General features: G+C 38.0%; 1 protein-coding gene across 2 annotated transcripts in view; it reads right to left on the minus strand.

The window, feature by feature from the left end:
- Nucleotides 1–20,148, minus strand: part of CPQ (carboxypeptidase Q) — a 341,853-nt gene that overhangs the window by 262,998 nt on the left and 58,707 nt on the right. For both annotated transcript variants that reach the window (XM_070392147.1, XM_070392148.1), the window contains exon 2: nucleotides 18,474–18,939. In XM_070392147.1, the coding sequence (XP_070248248.1) occupies nucleotides 18,474–18,903 (430 nt within the window). In that variant the 5' untranslated portion in view covers nucleotides 18,904–18,939. The remainder of the gene's footprint in view (nucleotides 1–18,473; nucleotides 18,940–20,148) is intronic.

Consider the following 20,148-nt stretch of genomic DNA (forward strand, 5'->3'; position numbering starts at 1 on the left):
TATCTAGAACTTTACATGACAAAGAAAGAAACTTGTCTTGCATAAGCCATATTATTTGGGGTTTTCTTTCATTCCAAGCTTACTGAAGAATGAGGGGGACAGAAATCTCCATGGGATGTGGTGACTGGGAAAGACCTCTCTGAAGAGAGATTGAAGCGGAGATTGAAGATTTATACTAAGGAGCTATCTTAGTTTATACTAAGGAAAGTGGAGACAAGAGTCCTCCTTCCAGAGGCAGTAAGGCAGGAAAATTAATCTGAGGAACTGAAGGAAGATTATTGTGGCTGGAGGGTAATGAGAAAAGGCGAAGAGGAACAGGAGATAAAATCTGGGAAAAAGACAAGGATCATATCATTCAGGGGCCTTGTGGGTCATGGTAAGGAATTAGACTTTGTTCTATAATAAACGGAAGAACCATGCATGGCAAATAGTCGGCCCTCAAACATTTGCTGAATAAGTTCTTTACAGGTATATTTTTTAATTAAATTTATTAGGGTGACATTGGTTAATAAGATTGTGTAGATTTTAAGTGTACATTTCTGTGATATGTGATCTGTATACTACTGCCCACCACCCAAAGTCAAATCATCTTCTGTCACCATATACTTGGCCCCCTTCCCCCTTTACTTCCCCCAACCTCCTTCTCTCTGGTAACCACCATACTGTTGTCTGTGTCTATGAGTTTTTATATGTTTTTCTTGTTTGTTTGTTGCTTTCAATTTTATATTCCACATATGACTAAAATCATACGGTTCTTGACTTTTTCTGTCTGACTTATTTCCCTTAGCATGATATTCTCAAGGTCCATCCATGTTGTTGCAAATGGCAGTATTTCATCTTATTCCATTGTATATATGTACCACATCTTCCTTATCCAATCATTTATCAAAAGACACTTAAGTTGTTTCCATGTCTTGGCCACCGTGAATTATGCTCTAATGAACATGGGGTGCATATATCTTTTCAAATAAATGTTTTCAAATGTTCTTGGGTAGAATTTGACCCCACGGCAAGGCAAGTAAAGGCAATTTTTTGTAAGATCTATCTACTCTTTCCATTTCTCTCGCTGTGTGTCTCTTTCTCTTTCTCATAGCTTTATTGAGATTATATTCACTTAACATACAATTCATCCATTTAAAGTGTACTATTCAACGATTTTAGTATATTCATAGAGCTATGCAACCATCACCACAATAAATGTAAGAACATGTCAACACTCCCAAGACAAACACTGTACCCTTAGCCACCAGTCTCCACCCACATGCACCCTCAGTCCCTAGCAGCCACTAATCTATTTTCTGACTTTATGAACTTGCCTATTCTGGACATTTTATTTAAATGAAATCATACAAAATAAAGTCTTTTGTGACAGGATTTTTCAACTTGTCCTAATGCTTTTGAGATTCGTTCATATTTTAGCATGCATTAACATTTAATTCCTTTTTATTGCCAAAATAATGTTCAATTGTATGACTATACCACTTTTTAAAATATATGCATCAGTTGCTAAAGGGCTCATCTTTGTATTAGTGTGCATCACATGATGCCAGTGAGGACTGTTTAAGTCCCTGTTGTCAGCAACACTATAGTACTCATTTCTATATCAACAGCACCTGCACCCAACTAGCATATAGCAGGTGTTCAATAAAAGTCTATGTGATGAGTGAAAATGTGATAGTTAAAAAATCATTTATTGAAATAATTTATATGCTAAGAGCAAGATTTAGAGAAATGAAAATATCTAGATTCAGATTAGCAGAGTTTATTCATTAACCCTTAAATAGCCCTAATGCCTAATTTTACCAAAGCAAACAGATTGCTTCTTTCAATATAGCCTGAATTTCCGAAATTGGAATGAGAGCTCCTCTGAAGCATGCATCTATCGAGAATCCCTTTCACAGGTTTATGCCAAAAGCCTTTGGCTTTCAAGCTTCTAGTATTTCCAGTGAAAATATGTTGTTTCCAAAATAATCACAAAGAAAGGCACTTAGTTACCTTCACAGGACTCACAATCCCCAATCTAAGAGATAAAGAGTCCCTGAGTTTTGCATCCTATTTATGGGGGGAGAGGGGAAGCCAGAGGTGGTGGAAATAGAGCTAAGGAAACCAGTAGGTTGATTATCTGTCCATTAAAAGAATTAAAAACTAACTTAAATAAAATTGGGTTTATTGTTTGGTCTCACCCTTGATTCAGGTAGGCAGACAGGACAATGCCCCCAAATGTGTTATTCATTCAAGAAGTGCTTAATACTTGAGTAAGGCCTAAAGAGAATAAAAAACAAATATAAGACATTTCTTAGTCTGAAGTATATAAATTAATTGGAAATGATGAAACAATCATATGGAATATATGACTACCCAAATATCATAAGGAGGCCTATTATAATGCTAAAAGAGTCCAGAGCAGGTGGATGTCAGTCCCTGAAAGACCTTGTCTTGTCCAGCTGTTACAATCAAAAGCTAGTCACCTATAGGCTCTGCCCTACCCAGGGCCCTGGCAGTGTGCCAGAGAACTCTCTGGGATAGTATGATGCATTTTATCTGTTGTCTGATATGCCAGGGTAATAAAAGTTCTAGGTACCAAAGTGAACTGTCATCTACTCTCACCCCAACCCCTACCTACTGAGGCCAGTGTGGTTGCAGATCCCTCGGGACATGGTTTTCATGGTAATTTCCTCAAGGACTGAAGTCCAGCCCTGACCACCAGACTGAGAGTCTGCTGTCCCGAGTTCCTCACTTAATTCCTACCCGTCTTTTGGAACTGGCTCCTTCTTCTGGAATCTAACATATCAGCTCACAGAGAGCCTAGCAATAAGAACACAATCACTTAAACAAGCACTGTTCCCTCCCCTCAGAAATATTGCCAGTGTGAGCAGCACCCCAGTTCTCCAGGCTCCCCTGAATTAATAATCTGGGTGCTAATCTCTGTTAGCATTCCCCAGGCATCACCCCCTTCTAGCTTTAGCTTTTGCTCTCCTTCCCACTGAAATGCCTAGAATATGTCTTAACTAGATAGAAGAGTGGTTGTAATTAATTAGTTATTAAAATTAGAAAAAGAGTAAAGAGAAGGCCAGATATTATAGGCATGGCATTTGGGCAACTTCACCAGGAAGCTACAACTTTACACTCCCCAGGGGTCACACAAAGGGCAGACAGACCCATGCCCAACAAAGTTGGGATGACATAGGGAAGGTGCTTTCTGTCAGTCACATCTGGGAACACAGGTCATTGACCAGAATGGGTGGGGCCACTGCAAGGGTACAAAGCAAAGATTTGGGATACATTACCCCTGAACAAAGAAGTTCCGTCTGCCGTGTTCTTGGCTCTCTTGGGACTCAAATGACTCTGGGCTTGTGAGGCTCTTTTGCTCCTGCTTCCTTGCATTCACCCCTATGGCCCACAGCCATGTGGACCCCACGTGCAATGGGCTAATGGACTGCAGCTAGCCCGGTACTGAACTGGACCCAGCTCCAACATGGAAAGCAAAATCTGGACACTGGCTCTGATTTTAGCTCTACTGAGACCCCAGTTACACTTCTTCTATTACTGGACTAAGGGCAACGGGATTTTGGAAAACCAGGGGTGTGATTCCATGGAAATAAAGCTTCCTACAAAGTCTCATCTTCCTGTTGGGGCCTCTTGGAATGCTTATTCCAGCAGTATGCCAAGAACCCCATCTCCTTTGAGAACAGTGAGCTACCTTGAATTTCAAGTTGGAAGGTGGTAAACGTTAATGCTTACATTGGAGACAAATTCTAGAAGGCCGCCACCTGCCACCTAAATTGCAGCGTTTAGACATTTCCCTATTGTCATTGTGGGGAAGACACTGGAGATTTATGAGTAAGACATGAACGAAATAAAATCTCAGCTTGTTTTCTAACCACATCTTTCTGACCTAACCCCGCAGGACGAAAACCACAGGAAGAAGTCTCTCACGCTACTTGAGTCAGGGCCCAAAGCACTGTCGGGCTTGATGACTAACATTTTTGCTTTCTTTTAAATGAGTATGTTGTTTCTTTTTTTATAGAGGAGAAATAACATATGGTCAGAAAACCAGAGACCAGCTCAGCATGAGAGGAAGACCTTGAGAAGAAGGATTTAGCATTTTCTAAGATCGACCTCTGATTTGTTTGTCTCTTGGCTGTCCTAGTAGCAATGCTGTCCTTAGCATCACTGTCCTTCGCTCCTGTGGGAATGGTGCTGCCCCAGGCACTTACAAAGACCCCATTCCTCTTCTCAAGGACTTCATTATCTAAGGCCTCTTCTAACTGCTCTATCATTCCCAGCCCCTTTAGCTATCCTTATCCAGTTTGCAGCTGAGACATTCAAAGCAGTCTGCTAAGCGCAAAAATGCTACCTCCCCATCACACTAACATTTTGATACCACAAGCAATATTTTACAGCAATTACTTTCAAGAAGAGTTCTTTATTATGTATGAGGCAAGAGACATAGACTAACCACATTTTTTTCAATAAACGACTATAAATTAATACATGCTGTTTAGTGAATAGGAACATCATTTTTGAAGGGGCCTTTAATCCTTTTTAAATTAATGTAAATTTAAATGTAATTAAAGATGAATGGCTGGGAAAATCTTTGCTATGGCATGTAACCCGGTAAGGATGCCAATCCATCTTGAAAGCACACAGAGCTCTGAGAAGTTAGGATGCTGGTTTCTTTTTTTGTTCATTTGTTTTGTTTTGGAGAAAGGGGAGGGTATAACAGAAAAATACCTGTTCAAAAAAGTTAGGCTGCAATAAAGTAGTGTAAATATTTCTATATTTGAATATCGAAAAGAACCCATTTGGTAAAAATATAATATTCTCTTTGGATATTCCAAAGAGAATTTCCTCATAAGAAACATACAATGGTATATGAAAATAATAATCTACAAAGAGAAGTAATTATTAGTTTAATATCCCAACTATCAGAGTCACTAATGTGGATTTCTAAACAAAGCTCATAAACAAATATTTGGTTTAGATTCAAGTTCCTCTTTCTTTCTACTTCCTCCAATTTATACTCACGGGAAATTCCAATTTATGTAAAGTAAATAAGCGTAAGTACTGCATTTATTCCCCAAATATTTTCACATCCTAACCAAAAACACATTTGGATTACTATCTGTAAATGTTGCAAGAAGTAAGTGGTCTTTGGCATATTTGAAAGGTTAAGTCAACAAGTCAGCAAATTATTTTGAATTGCTTACCAAGATTAGAAGATAGGTTTAAATAACTTTGAAATAGAAATTTATTAAAAATAACTATAATATAGACTTGTTTTGCTTTCCATTATAATTCCACCTCATACATTTACGTATTTGTATAGCATACTATGCCAGCAAAGAATTTCAGTATCTCTCACATTTTCTTGTCAGTTTCATTTATTTTTATCCTATGTCTGAAAAGCCATATTACCGGCAATATTATTTGATGTAGTCTTAATGTACCTCAAAATTTATATACCTAATTAGATTTTCTCCCATTATATTCCAAAGAACACCAATAAGGTTAGTAAAGACTAAAAATAATGATGAATCTAGCCAGTTAGAGTCGATCAAGGGCCTAAGCCTTGATCTGTTCCCTAAAAATAAGGTGTAGTCCTCATTCTTCCTATAATCAAGGTAAAATATTGAAAATGTTTATGCAATGCTAGAAGAAATTACACTCTTCCAAGGATATAATAATAACTCATGTGCCACATAGATAACATGCTACAGTTCAGACTTTGAGACTTGTGGAAATTAATCTTAGATACAGTGGAATTCTTCTATCTCACAAAGTTCCAAATGAAGACATCAGCAGACTTCCAAAGATCTGGAACATTTTTATTAGCTTAAGCTTGGAAAGTTTCTGTGGTGACCCAAAATTATTTGAACAGACTCTAAAAATAAAATGCAATTACAATTTTACTTTGAAAGCTAGCCTTCTTAAAGAAAACTGGATAACATTTCTCTAGAGTTCTATGTTATGCTCTACTTGGTTTGTCATTTTAGCATTTCTGGGTGCAGTGCTTTTTATTAAGTACTCTAGAGGGCCCAAAAATAAATAAAACAAGAGCTAAGTCTTGAAAATTTTTACAGACTGTTTTGGCAATTGCTTCGGTAGAAATAACACAGAGTGAACAGATATGACAAGACAATAGACATCTCTCACAAACAGAGGATGTCCTAACTAGATGTTCTAACAAGGACATTGTAACAAGGAGTCAGGTGAATGTATCAGTGTAAAGCTGAAGCTATGCTTAAATAGCCAAATAGGTAAATAGACTTTACCTATGTGGTTTGGTTTTGCATTACTATATTCTAGAGCTGAGAAATTACACTCTTCCAAGGATATAGTAATAACTCATGTGCAAACTGTGTTATTATATAGAGTGCTTTCACATACATCCTCTTATTCATGTTTCATAGCAATCCTATCCAGTACATAAAACTATTTTCTTAATTTTCTGTTGGAGAAAGCTGAGGCCTACATAATGTATAAACAAATGTATAAACAAAAAGTTATTAAACAAAAGTTACTCTAACTACTGAGAGATTAAGATTCAATGAGATCGCCCTGGCTGGTGTGGCTCACTGGTTGAGTGTCAACCTCTGAACCAGGAGGTCACAGTTTGATTCCTGGTCAGGGCACATGGCCAGGTTGTGAGCTTGATCCCCAGTAGGGGGCGGGCAGGAGGCAGCCCTTGAATGATTCTCTTTCATCATTGATGTTTCTATCTCTCTCCGCCTCATCATTCCTCTCTAAAATCAATTTTTAAAATAAAGATTCAATGAGATCTTCCTTCTTTTCTGTTCTTTTCACAATCGAACACTGCCTTACCACAATACCCTGAGACACTCCCATTTATTTATTCTCAAACATTTATAGACCATCAGCAACATGCTGGGCAATAGGGATTTTTTAAAAATGAGTAAGATATGGTGACTAACTTCTAAAAAAGATTACTTTCTTTTAGGAAAGAACTAATTATAGTGTAATCTGGCAAATGGAATGATAAAGCTAGCAGACAGAGATACCCAAAGGTGTCCCAATGTGCAGGAGAGAGGAGAAATCAAGGAAAACCTCCTGGAGAAGACGAATTCCAAGCTGAATCATCAACGGTAAGCAGGAGTTAGCCAGGTGAGGGAGAGAGGACAGGACATGGAGTCCCAGGGCGGGCAGGCGAGGGAGCTATTCCAGGCAAGTGTTCAGCATAAGCAAATGACAGCAACAAGAGAAACAATACAGTGGGCTGGGAGGACTTCAGAGCAAGTTTGGTGCCACTAGATACTAGTGCTCAATGCAAGAGATGAGGCTGAAAGGTATTACTCAAAAGCCAAAGTTGAAATATATAAACTATGAAGGGGAGCTATTTTGATTTGTAATATAATGTTTCTCCTTTCTCTTTCAACAATACATTTTCTACTTTTTTTACAAGCAAACTATTTTACCTACTTCAATTTTTTATCAGCTTTTTATTGAAGTCTAATTTACAAAAAGTAAAACTGATCAATTTTCAATGTACAACTCAATGGTTCTTTATTCTCTTTAAAAAATCTTTTGGTCAAACAGCCCAAAGCACTTCTCACATGTCCAGCCCTATGCATGTGTTTTGCATTAGTAGCACAGACTCATGTACCCCTTGCAGTTTTCAAAGTACATTCACATGCGTGATTCTATTTTACCCTTAGAGCAACTCCGTCAAATAGTCCTGGTTGCCATTCAGCTGGTATGTGTCGGGAACAACCTTACCAGATGCATATGGCATCTGTCTGACTGGCCAAAAGCCAGGCCCCACAGGCTGTCAGATATTTTGAATATCACTTTTGAAGGAGATAGTATTGGCTCATTTAAAGACAAGGAAACTGAGGCTTAAAAAGTTAAGAATGTTGATCTCCATGAGACCCTGGAAAAGCGTTAAGGACAAAGAACTCCTACCTAGAACTTCTAAGTTCCTGTCTGTCCATCTCTTATGGGCACCATGAAGGAGTAAACAGGTGGACGTAGGAAATCTTTGATCTATAATTAGATTGATAAAGAAGTCTTACTCCTACAGGACAAACTCCTACAAGTCTTGCATGAGGAGTTTGTCCTCTGATGTTCCAAAATTCAGCTCTAGAAAGTTTTAGCAGAAATACACTGAATTTCTCTCTGTAAGGAGGGACAGAAATAGAAATAAAATCAGAAATGCCAGAGCCTCTGTCTTGGAGAGGAGAGGGCTGTGAGCCAAATGCTGTGATGACAAGGATCAGGAATTTTCCATGCTCTGTGTATCCAGGCTCACTCTGATCCCACAACAAACTCTGGCAGCTACAGCTCAACTGCCAGGCTCCACTTCACCTCTTCGCGAATTTTGTTTTTCTTCCTTTAGTGACAAAGAGATGTAGTTAACTTAAAAGGAGCTTTTCCTCCATTTTCATAAAATATAGTTATATTGTGGCAATCTTACCAACCTTCCTAAAAGTCACTAATAAACTTTTAGTTTGGCAAAACTGAGTAGAATACAAATGAGGACAAGATTAACACTATCTGGATTCAACAGCAACCCCAAGATGCAGCCACGGTCTCAGCAGAGTGACTTGTAAAAGAAGCAAGGACACCTGAGGCCACCAAAGGTACACTTCTCTTTGAGGGTGTGAATCCTCGTGTATGTTCAACCTGACATTGTCTCCTGTCCCAAGCTTAATATATTCAACTACTTGACAAACCACAATGGGAAAAGAGCTTTTCAAATCTTCTATATATATAAAAGGCTAAGTGACTGGCCAACCAGCTGATAGGTCTGATGCGCACTGACCACCAAGGGGCAGACGCTCAATGCAGGAGCTGCCAAGCGACAGCAACTCTGCAGAGTGCCTTCTCGCACTCCGGGACCCCTCAGGGGATGTCGGACTGCTGGTTTCGGCCCAATCCCCGCAGGCCAGGCTGAGGGACCCCACTCACTCTGCAGAGTGACCAGGGATGTTTGCAAGTGACTAAATTTACATCATTTGGGCAAAAACTTCCATTTGTGTTTTAGGCTATGTTGATACAAAGTGAAGTAGAGAATTGGCAATTATTCTATTAATCTGATGAATGTGGACAGCCATACCAGATTATTTCAAACCACCAGATCTCCCTGGCAGATATAGTTTGAAGAAAAATGTTCTAGGTGATCGTCAATTTTGCCATGTAAATTAAAGTAGGTTCTCCTTTATCTTTTCTACTATTTCCCTCTTATTTATTTGCATGCTTCCCTTTCCTAGGCGTTATCTTAAATATTGGCATTTTCAAAGATTTCTGCCTAAAACATTATCCTTAAGTAGCACGATCCAGTCCCATGGCTTTAAGTACAACTATATACTTGTGCCAGGGAGATATGCCCCCACTTCATCTCACGATGACTCTCCTTTTATTTATTTTCTTAGTTCAATTAAATTCACGATAATCCATTAGCTACAGAGGACCAAATTGCTATTGGTGATATTACTTATACTATATAACCAATGGCTACCTTTTTTACTTATTTGTTTATTTATTTATGCAAAAAAAATCATATCATATTGTTATTAAGAGTCATAATGAAATGAGCACTGTGTTGGATATGACAATTGGCATTCGATATCCACTCCAATCTCCTTTAAATGTATTTTTCTGTCTATAAACACTAAAAACTGCATTTCTGGGGCTTCCTACGCTAGAGTGCTAGAAGTGATTTAAGCATCACCAATTATATGCACTTGAACAAGATCTGGAAGATAGAAATTGGGCGGAAGCTGTTTTTTCCTGCTTCTTCTGTTTCAGAGACAAGCACAAATACAAAAACGTCTGGATTTTCCACAGCAGCTTTCTGACAAAGGCCACTGCTCCATCCAGGAAAGGCAACAGCAGTCTTGGTGGCCTGCTTCTACAGAACAGTTCTCAAATGCCTTCCCGAAATGTTAGAATCTGCCTCGTTAGCTTGCCCAATGAGTCTGTAAACCACTTAAAATCCCGTAATATACCCATGTCTGCTTAGACTTTAACCCCGGTAGAGTGGTTCCACAACCGAACATTAACTACCCTTCGGCCGTCCTAGTATACACTAGGCCCAGTCTAGTGCTAACGCTACTTCTTCTTCCTTCCTCTCCTAAATCATTTCCACAACGAACAGGCATGAGGTACACACACTTTGACAGGAGCCAGCAGAAGTACCAATCAGTGCACAGAGCTCAAAATCCAAGCCTCCCTACATTGGGACCTTACGTTTGTGAGTGCAGTTTCAAAAGCAAATCACCCACCAGTCTGTGAACCATGGGTCATGGGGTTAATGTTCCAACATCGGTGTAAACTGAGCTGAGGAACTCAGTTTCTTAGAGCACTTTGATAGCAGAGGGAGCAGAAATTAATCAACTGCTGTGTTCTTATCTTTTAACTCTACTGAAAGCCAGCCAGTCCGCCTCGAGTCTGAGAAACAAACTGTTAAGAAGAAATAAAAAGGAGGTGATGGATCAATACAAACCATCTCAATTTGAATCAAACAACAATGAAAGAATTTAAATCGTTATTATGTAACGAGTTCCTATGCGTCCTAGAACATCATTAAAACACCAATAGAAAACTGGGCAAGAAATATTCACAGATAATTTGAAGGAGAAAAATACAACTTACCTATAAAGTATTAACCTCACCAATAAGCAAAGGAATACAAAGTAAAATAATAGTGAACTATCACTATTGGGCCATAAATTGGTAAATTTAGGAAAACTACCCACTGCAGATGAGGGGGCAGAGATTAGAACATTAAGATACACTGTGGATAGGAGAGTAGATGTGTACTTGGGCTGTTCCAGATCTTAGCTACTGTAAATAACACTATTATGAACATATGGGTACATATATTCTTTCTGATTGGTGTTTTGGAATTCTTAGGATACATTCCCAGAAGTAGGATGTCTGGGTCAAAGGGAAGTTCCATTTTTAATTGTTTGAGGAACCTCCGTACTGTTTTCCACAGTAGCTGCACCAGTCTACATTCCCTAAAAGTGTACTAGGCTAAGACTGTTTTACTCAGCATCACATCTTACTTGGCCTGCTTGTATATCTGTCTTCCTCCAACTCTTCACAGATATCTCACAGAGCCCTAACCCTGACACAAATAAACTAGCACATACTATAATACTCCAGCCTAGAATTGGAAAGGTAAAAAAAGAAAACATTACCTTTCTTTATATAAGCAATCTGCTCTGTAGCATACACCTAGGAGAATCCTGCTGTCATAAACTCTAGCTTCACTGATCCCTTGTGAATTCTCATAAAGATCACAGCCTACCCAATTTTGAGGAGACCTGACAGATTTACATTCCAGCCAAGTCATTTTACAAGTGACAAAATTAAGATCCATAGAGATTAAGTGACTAGACCAAGGTCACACAACTCGTAGGGGGCTAAACCAAGGATACAACATGGGTTTCCTGGGAGATGAGCTCTGCACTCCCTGCATCTAGAAGTCCCTTTACACTGATTTCACATTATCTCCTGAGGAAGCTTTCCACACCTGGTCTAGCCTAACTCTCCAGTCTCCTCAGAACTTAAAATAGTCCAGTTGCCAGACAACTGTTTATCTACTTGGAGCCCCAGGGAATGAGGAGTGGGGAGAAAGTGAGTCTTGGAACACAACAATAGATTCCAGTAAGTAAAATTCAGTTCCCCTGGGTCTTGAAGGCCCCAGGAGCAATCAGTAACTTGGCTTAGTTTTCGATACCAGGCAGATAGCCAGAGAAGAGCCGGCCCAGCTACAGAATTAAAAATGAGGATAAGAAAAAAATGAGAAAAGTGTCCCCAAAAAAGGTACAAACAGAAATATATTCTGCCATCACAGTTACAGGTATCAGCAGCTTTGAGACAGGTGTGCTTCAGTCAGATGTCTAAAAAAGACAAATATTATAAATTGAAATAACATTAAAATATTTGTATGTGAGGCAATATAATCTAATGACTAAAAGCACAAACTCTGGAGTTGACAGTTGTTCATGCCTGAACTTGGCCTCTCTTACAAGTTGTGTAACCCTGAGCAAACTACCTAACCTCTTGGAAGCTGGTTTTCTCACACAGAAAAAAATCTAGACTTTTAAGTCTTAAAAAGAAGAAAGAAAGAAAGAAAGAAAAAAAAAAAATATATATATATATATATATATATATACACACACATATATACAATTCAGGCGGAGGGCTCCCTGATACCTTAGAGGACTCTACCACCTATTCATGCAGCCTCAGAGAGATCAAAACTGGCCATCACAGTGGTACTTCCAAAATGGTAGTGTAAGAAATTTGGCAGATCTCTCTTACAAAATTATTTAACTGGGAAAAATTAATTTTAAAACAATCAAAGTCTCTCAAAATTGTCCTACGGGCATACCAATGAAGAAACATTCATTCGGAGCCAAGCAATGATTCTCTTTCAGCATTGATGTGTTTCTCTCTCTCTCTCACTCTCTCTCTCTCTCTCTCTCTCTCTCGCTTGCGCGCGCCCATGCTCTCTCTCCCTTCCTCTCTGAAATCAATAAAAAAAAAAAAATCAAAAAGCAAAAAAAAAAAAAAGAAAGAAAGAAAGAAAAGAAACATTCATTCAGGAAAACCTACTAAATCTGAGTTAGAATAATGAGAGTCTGTAGCATCTGGGCCATGACCTGCTTCCTTCTCCCATTCCCAGATCCGTTACAGAAACTCTATTCCGGGTACTCTACTGCAAAAGAACTGAGGTCCCATTCCTCAACCCAGTCCCTACTTGTATGATAGAAACCCAACCCCAAGTGTAGGTGCCAAGAATACTGGGGCTTCGATCACCACTGTCTCAGCCCACTCACGGGCAGTGGTTCCACCCTGGGAGAAACAAGCTGAGGAGACCGAGAGATCCCATCCTCCATGTCTAGCACCTGCTAGAGATATCACTTTTAGAGAAACAGGCCACTATCTCTGTGCCTACCTCCTGAGAAGTAGCACAGACGTTCTCCCAAGGAAGAAGCAGGCAAGGAGGATGAAGAGCTTTTCAGTTCTTACCCAGGGAGTGACTTTATTTGAAGCAGAACACAGGGAGTTCCATATACAAGGGTATTGTTGGAAACAGTGAAGAGCTTGGTAGAAAGCAATTACGGAGTTGTTGATGGCTTAATGATACTATTAGCAATAAGCAAAACGGCAGAACGTTCACAAGTTTAACAGAAAGAACCAGGGAAGGAAACAACCAAGGAAAGCCTTCTTGGGATCACAGTAAACCCTGGCAACTGGAAAGGCTATGTACATGTTCCTACTCAGAAACAATTAAAACAGAACATGGGTCAGACTTGAAAACACTTCCCCACACAGATCCATCAAAAAAGGGCAAAACCCTCACTAGAACAAGAGGCATAAGCAAAACGTCTAACCAAACACTAGCTGAAAAAGAAGCTAATCGCCCCGGGGGAAATTATTATTAAGTCAAGCTTAATAATACAATCACATGCATCCTAGCAGGCTGAACGACCGTGTAGATGCCCAAGGCTGTGCCAGGCCCTCACTGAACTTGGGGCAAATACATAAGCTCCCTAAGTTTTAGTAACAGCCGCCAAGTAACATAAACACCCAATGGTAAGGGTGAAAATATAACTGGCTAAGAGAGCTGAAGCATAAGTGTTGACCAATAAGTGGCTTGTGCAGACCCGCAATGACTCCTAGGGAGCCAGACTAAAAGTAAAAATAGGGGAAAATAAAAGAATTCTGCACAGGGACATCAGAATCTTTACACTGTGGGAGAGAGAGACTTCACAGAGTTAGTACAACCAAGTCATTAAATAAATGAAGAACAAAACAAAGAACAAAAACATCAACCTCCAGTGTATGGGGGAGGAGAACGGAGAGGAATCAGTATCTAGAGTTGCTGGAATATATTATATAAAATCTTCAATTTTCAACAAAAATATTACGATTCATGAAAAGAAACAAGAAAGCATAACTCATACACAGGAAAAAAGCAGGCAATAGAAATTGCCTTTGAGGGGGCCTAGTTATCAAACATATCAAATAAAGACTTCAAACAGTTATTATATTATATTCAAGGAACTAAATACTTCTTAAAGAATTCAAGGAAGGTATGATTACAATGCCCCATCAAATAGAGAGTATCAATAAAGAGATAGAAATTATAAAAACAAATCAAATGGAAATTCTGGAGCTGAAAAGTATAACTGGGGGGAAAAATCAGTAGAGGGGCTCAATAGTATATTTGACTTAAGAGAAAAAATAATCAATGAACTTGGTGATAGACTGATGCAGGTTATATATTCTGAAGAACATAGAAGGGAAAGAAGAGAGAAAAATAAGCAGAGCCTCAGAGAAATGTGGGACACCATTAATGCACCAAAATACTCATAATGGAAGTACCAGAAGAAAACAACAAAAAAGTCATAAAAATATTCACAGAAATAATAGCTGAAAACATCCCAAATTGATGGAAAACATTAATCTGTACATCCATAAAGCTCAACAACCTCAAAGCAGGATAAAAGCAAAGATATCCACACCTAAATACATCAGACTCAAAATGCTGGAAACCAAAAGTAAAAAGAAAATCTTGACATCTGTGCGAGAAACTGACTCATCAAATACAAGGGGATCCCAATAACATTTACAGCTGACTTCTCATCAGAAACAATGAAGGCCAGAGGATAATGGGATCACAAATTTAAAGCTTTGAAAGTAAAATATTGTCAACCAAAAATCTCATATCCAGTGAAACTGTTTCAAAAATAAAGATTACATAAAGAAATAAAGATAGAAGCCTAGAGAATTTTTCTGCTGGCATATATACTTTGAGAAAAAAAAAAAAGTAAAGGGAGTTCTTCAGACTGAAAGCAAATGACACCAAACAGTAATTGGGATTCCTATCCTCACAAAAATAAAAATAATTATCAGAAAATAATATATCTCTATGCCAACAAAATACATAATTTAGATAAAATAAATAAATTCCTAGAAAGAAACGAGCTACTAAAACTGACTCAAGAAAAAAAAAAATAGTAATCTGAATAAATTTACAAGAAAAGATATTGAATTAATAATTAATCTTCCCACAAAAAAGCCCAGGTCCAGATGGCTTCACTGGTGAATTCTACTACAAATTTAAAAAATTAATGCCAATCTTTCTCAAACTCCTCCAAAAATAAAAGACAAGGTAATAGTTTCTGATTGATTCTTTGAGGTCAGAATTATCCTGATACCAAACCAGATAGAATCTCACACAAAAATACAACTACACACCAATATTCCTTATAAATATAGATATAGAACTACTCAACAAAATACTAGCAAAGTGAATTAAGTAACATAAAAAAGATTATAAACCATATCCAAGTAGGATTTATCCCAGAACTGCAAGGTTAGTTTAACATCTGAAAATTAATGTAATGCACCTAATTTAATGGGGGAAGAATAGTTTTTTCAACAGATAATGTTGAGACAATTGAATAACCACATGCAAAAAAATAATGTTGGATTCCTATCCCACACAATATACAAAATTACACTTAGCTCAAAGACTTAAGTGTAAGAGCTAAAACTGTAAAATTTTTAGAATCCTATATAATAAAAGCCTAATATGCTATGTGTCCGGTCATCAGGTTGGCCATTCAACCAATCAAAGCGTAATATGCTAATGATATGCTAAGACCTCTCAACCACTCACTATGACGAGCACTGACCATCAGGAGGCAGACAGTCGACTGGTCGACCAGTCGCTATGACATGCACTGACCAAAAGGGGGGCAGAAGCTCTGATTGGTAGGTTAGCTTGCTGGTGGGGTCCAGTCAATTGGGACTGAGCGAGACGGGCCGGACACGCCCTGGAGTCCTCTTGTGGTCCCTCCCCAGCTGGTCAACCTCCTGCATCCCTCCCCGGCCCTGATCATGCACCGATGGGGCCCCTCAGCCTGGCCTGCGCCCTCTTGCAATCTGGGACCCCTCGGGGGATGTCAGAGAGCCAGTTTCAGCCCAATCCTGCAGGCCAGGCCGAGGAACCCCACTGGTGCATGAATTCGTGCACCGGGCCTCTAGTAAAATATAAAAATAAATCTTTGTGACCTTAGTTTAGGCAATGGTTTCTTACATATGACACCAAAAGCACAAGCAATGAAAGGAAATGTAGATAAATTGTACTAAATCAAAATTAAAGACTTTTCTGGAGCAACTATTACCATCAAGAAAATGAAAAGCGAAACCATAGAATGGGAGAGAACATTAGTAAATCATAATCTGACAAAGGACATGTATCCAAATACAGGAAGAGATTTTACAACTCTATAATAAAAATTCAAATAGCCCATAATAATAAAAATTTGGCAAAGGATTTGAATACACATTTCTCCAAAGAAGATATACAAATGGCCAATAAAAATATAAAAGGATGCTCAACATCATTAGTCATTAGGAAAATGTAAATAAAAAACACAATGATACTATAGTACCATCTTGTTTATTTAAGCTATATATAAGTTTTATATATAAACTAAAGAAAAATTGATTTTCAAATAGAATTTTGAGGAAGTATTTTTGAACTAAGTTTTGCTGAGTTCAAAAATAAAACCAGTATCTCCTGATAAAAAGATTTTCAAAGAATAAAATAGCCTCTAGGAAATCATAAAATCCAGGGTTTTTCCAGTAAAACCATGATCTTAGGGTCAAGATAAAGGTGCTGCTGTAAGACCCTATGTTAAAAGTTAAGAAAAATTTGAAACAGTTCATTCTATACTTTTCTGCTAGACAAAAAGCTTCTAAGAATCATTGTATCATCACCATCTTTTTATTCAAGGTGTATCCAAATAAATGGGGGGAAAAACACAAAAACAAAAACACACCATGAGATTTCATTTCACACCCACTAGGATGGCTATAACTGAAAAAAAAAAACCAAAAAACCAGAAAATAGTGTTGGTAAGTATGTATAAAAAATTAAACTACATTGGTGGAAATGTGAAATTGTGCAGCCACTTTTGAAACTTTTGGCAGTTCTTCAAGAAGTTAAACATAAAGTTACCATATGATCCAGCAATTCTACCTCTGGGACATACCCAAGAGAAATGAAACATATGTACATACAAAAACTATGCATTGATGTTTATAGCAGCATTATTCATAATAGCCAAAAGGTAGAAAAAAAACACACAAATGTTCATCAATTGATGAAGGGATAAATAAATGTAGTATAGCCATAAAATGGAATGTTATTCAGCAATAAAATGAATTAAGTACTGATACATGCTATACCATGGATGAACCTGGAAAACATTATGCTACATAAGAGAAGCCACCCACAAAAGACCACATCATGAGTGCATTATTCCATTCATGTGAAATATACAGAATAGGCAAATCCATAAAGACAAAGAGCCTAAGGCTTAGGAGGGTTGACGGGCAGGGATGGAGAGGAACTGCTAATGAGTTTCTTCTTGGGCTGATGATAATGGTCTACAATTACACTGTTGTGGTGGTTGCTCAATATACTAAAACCCCCTAAATTGTATATGTATTTCAAATGGGTGAATATTATGGTATGTGAATTAAATGAAAAAAGATGATTAAAAAACCTGAACATCTATTTATCTTTTGGGTCTTTCTCTTGGCATGAGGCAAGATTAAATGTTTCTAAAAAATGTTTAGAGAAGGCCAAGTAGTTTCTATAAACTAGTTACTCAGCCATGGAAAAAGCCCGCGAATACATTCAAGACGGACTGATAGCTCACTGTTGACTGGTAATATCTCTCTGATCTAAACATTTATATTGTCTGAGGAAGCTGAGCCAGTGTCCTATAAATAAAGGTAGAATGCCACCCTGGCATTAGAATCCTCAGGTTCCGTAAAAATAATTAACTCAAAGCAATTCAAAGCACACAATTCAGTTCCTTATCTCACCAATTCTACAAAATTCTGCACATTGAGGCCACTTGAAAGAAGTCATAGTTTTTCTATCCTATTAACATATATCTCAAATTTCAAGTTATCAAGTGATAGGACTGATAAATATCACATGCCAACAGCTGTATATACTTCATTTTAAAAAAATGGCCCTACACAATCACCTTTCTTAAAGTAACAGAGGACAGAGAGAGAAGGAAGAAGAAAGAAAATAGAGTGTAACAGTAGAGAACTCATTGAACCAGCGGTCCTTTTGGCGGTCGAACGACCCTTTCACAGGGGTCGCCTAAGACCATCCTGCATATTAGATATTTACATTACGATTCATAACAGTAGCAACATTACAGGTATGAAGTAGCAACGAAAATCATTTTATGGTTGGGTCACAACATGAGGAACTGTGTTTAAAGGGCCAGAAGGTTGAAAACCACTGCATTAAACCAATGGAATAGGAAATGAATACATTTTCCTTCTTACCACCCAAATTATAATATGAATCATGAATACCGCAATAAATTATGCTATACGACGTTAGTTTTATAAAGTACACGACAAATTGACTTGGTAAAACCCACAAGGGATACCTTCTGGAGGGGTCCCAATGCTGCTTCCAAGGCCCAAAATAGCCATCTTCTGCATCCTCGGCTCCAGCATCACAGCAGATTCTTCTCCCCTTTCCCAGTGGGGTATTTTGACGGGCTCCAGGTGGACATTCTCTAGCCCATCTTCCTTTAGGTTTTGGCACATGATTTGAATGGCTTTTTCTAGACCCTTGGAGCCACTTAATCTGGAGCCAACAGTATCAACCAGAAGTGCCAATCGCTCGTAGGATCTGTTCTGAGCTTTGCCATAAACAGCAAGGTCTATGATTGCTTTAGCGACATCTCCATAGCGGGCTATTTCTTCTTTTATTTCTTGGAAAGTCCTCTGCGAGGTGTCATTCCTGAATATAGCTTTGCCAGAGTTCAAGGCTAAAAGGTGAGCACCAACAAATGTGAAGAGAAGAAACTTCATTTTTTTTTTTCCAGTTCGTTTCCTTCCTAAAATAGTCTGTGTAAATAAGAAACATGTTTTAGGAAAAGAATCTCACAGCTATCTGCCCACAACCCAGGAATTGCTTTTCAAACAGGATTATCCTTCCCTTCTCACCCACTGCCCAACTCCCACCATCAAATTCAGGTACCATAACTTCCAGGAACGAAGAAGTAAAGAGGCAAGGATTGGCCTTATTAAGGCAGCATTTATTAAAACCATGCAATTACATGCTACCTCATATTTCTGTTTAAAATATGCTAAAGGATTAAAATAAAAAGATAACTAGAGCAGCACACACTTATGATAAAAACTCTCAACAAAGTGGGAATAAAGGAAAGATATCTCAACAATAATAAAAGCCATATATGAAAAACCCATAGTTAATTTAACATCATACTCAATGCTGAAAACCTAAAAGAATTTCCCTTAAGATCAGGAACCGGAAAGGGTTGTCCACTTTCACCACTCTTATTCAACTTAGTACTGGAAGTCCTAGCCACAGCACTCAGACAAGAAGAAACAAAAGGCATATCTCCTCTCTCTCTTTCTTTCTTTCTTTCTTTCTCTCTCTCTCTCTCTCTCTCTCTCTCTCTCTCTCTCTCATATCTTCTAGATACTGAGAACTTGAAATGTAGCTAGCCCAAATTGAGATGTTTTGTAAATGTAAAATAAACACCTGATTTGTTCTTTAAAATCAAATACTTCATATCTAAGTACGAAAAATAAATAAAATGCATCAGATGTATTAAATAAAATTTATTATTATTCATTTTACCTGTCCCTTTTTTACTTTTAAATATGCCTATTAGAAAATTTTAACTTACATAGTTATACTAGTATTTATACTGGACAGTAATGCTCTAGCTACATTGAACTTGACACTGTCCTTCAAACACCTGGGCCTTTTCATAACTCCTTCTCTAACGAAACTGCTTTAAAAATCAGCTTTTCTGTGGAGCCTCAAACACCCCAGAGTTATATGCACTCAAACATTTAACCCCAAAGTTAAATGTTTCTACGTGGTAGAAACATTTTCTGTGTTTCTACCATAATGAACTATATTATCAACTAATACATTTGTTTATAAATCTGTCTCTCCTATTCTCAGAATCAAATAGAGTAAATTACCATTGCACCTTCAATCATTGTACCCATACATAGGCATTTAGCACATTTTTCTTTAAGGAATGAATGGGCCTTTAATCTCTAGATCTTAGCTCCCCT

Source organism: Myotis yumanensis, unplaced genomic scaffold (genome assembly GCF_028538775.1).
Source record: "Myotis yumanensis isolate MYYU_CA2020_CCGP unplaced genomic scaffold, mMyoYum1.0.hap1 SCAF_15, whole genome shotgun sequence".
NCBI lineage: Eukaryota > Metazoa > Chordata > Mammalia > Chiroptera > Vespertilionidae > Myotis > Myotis yumanensis.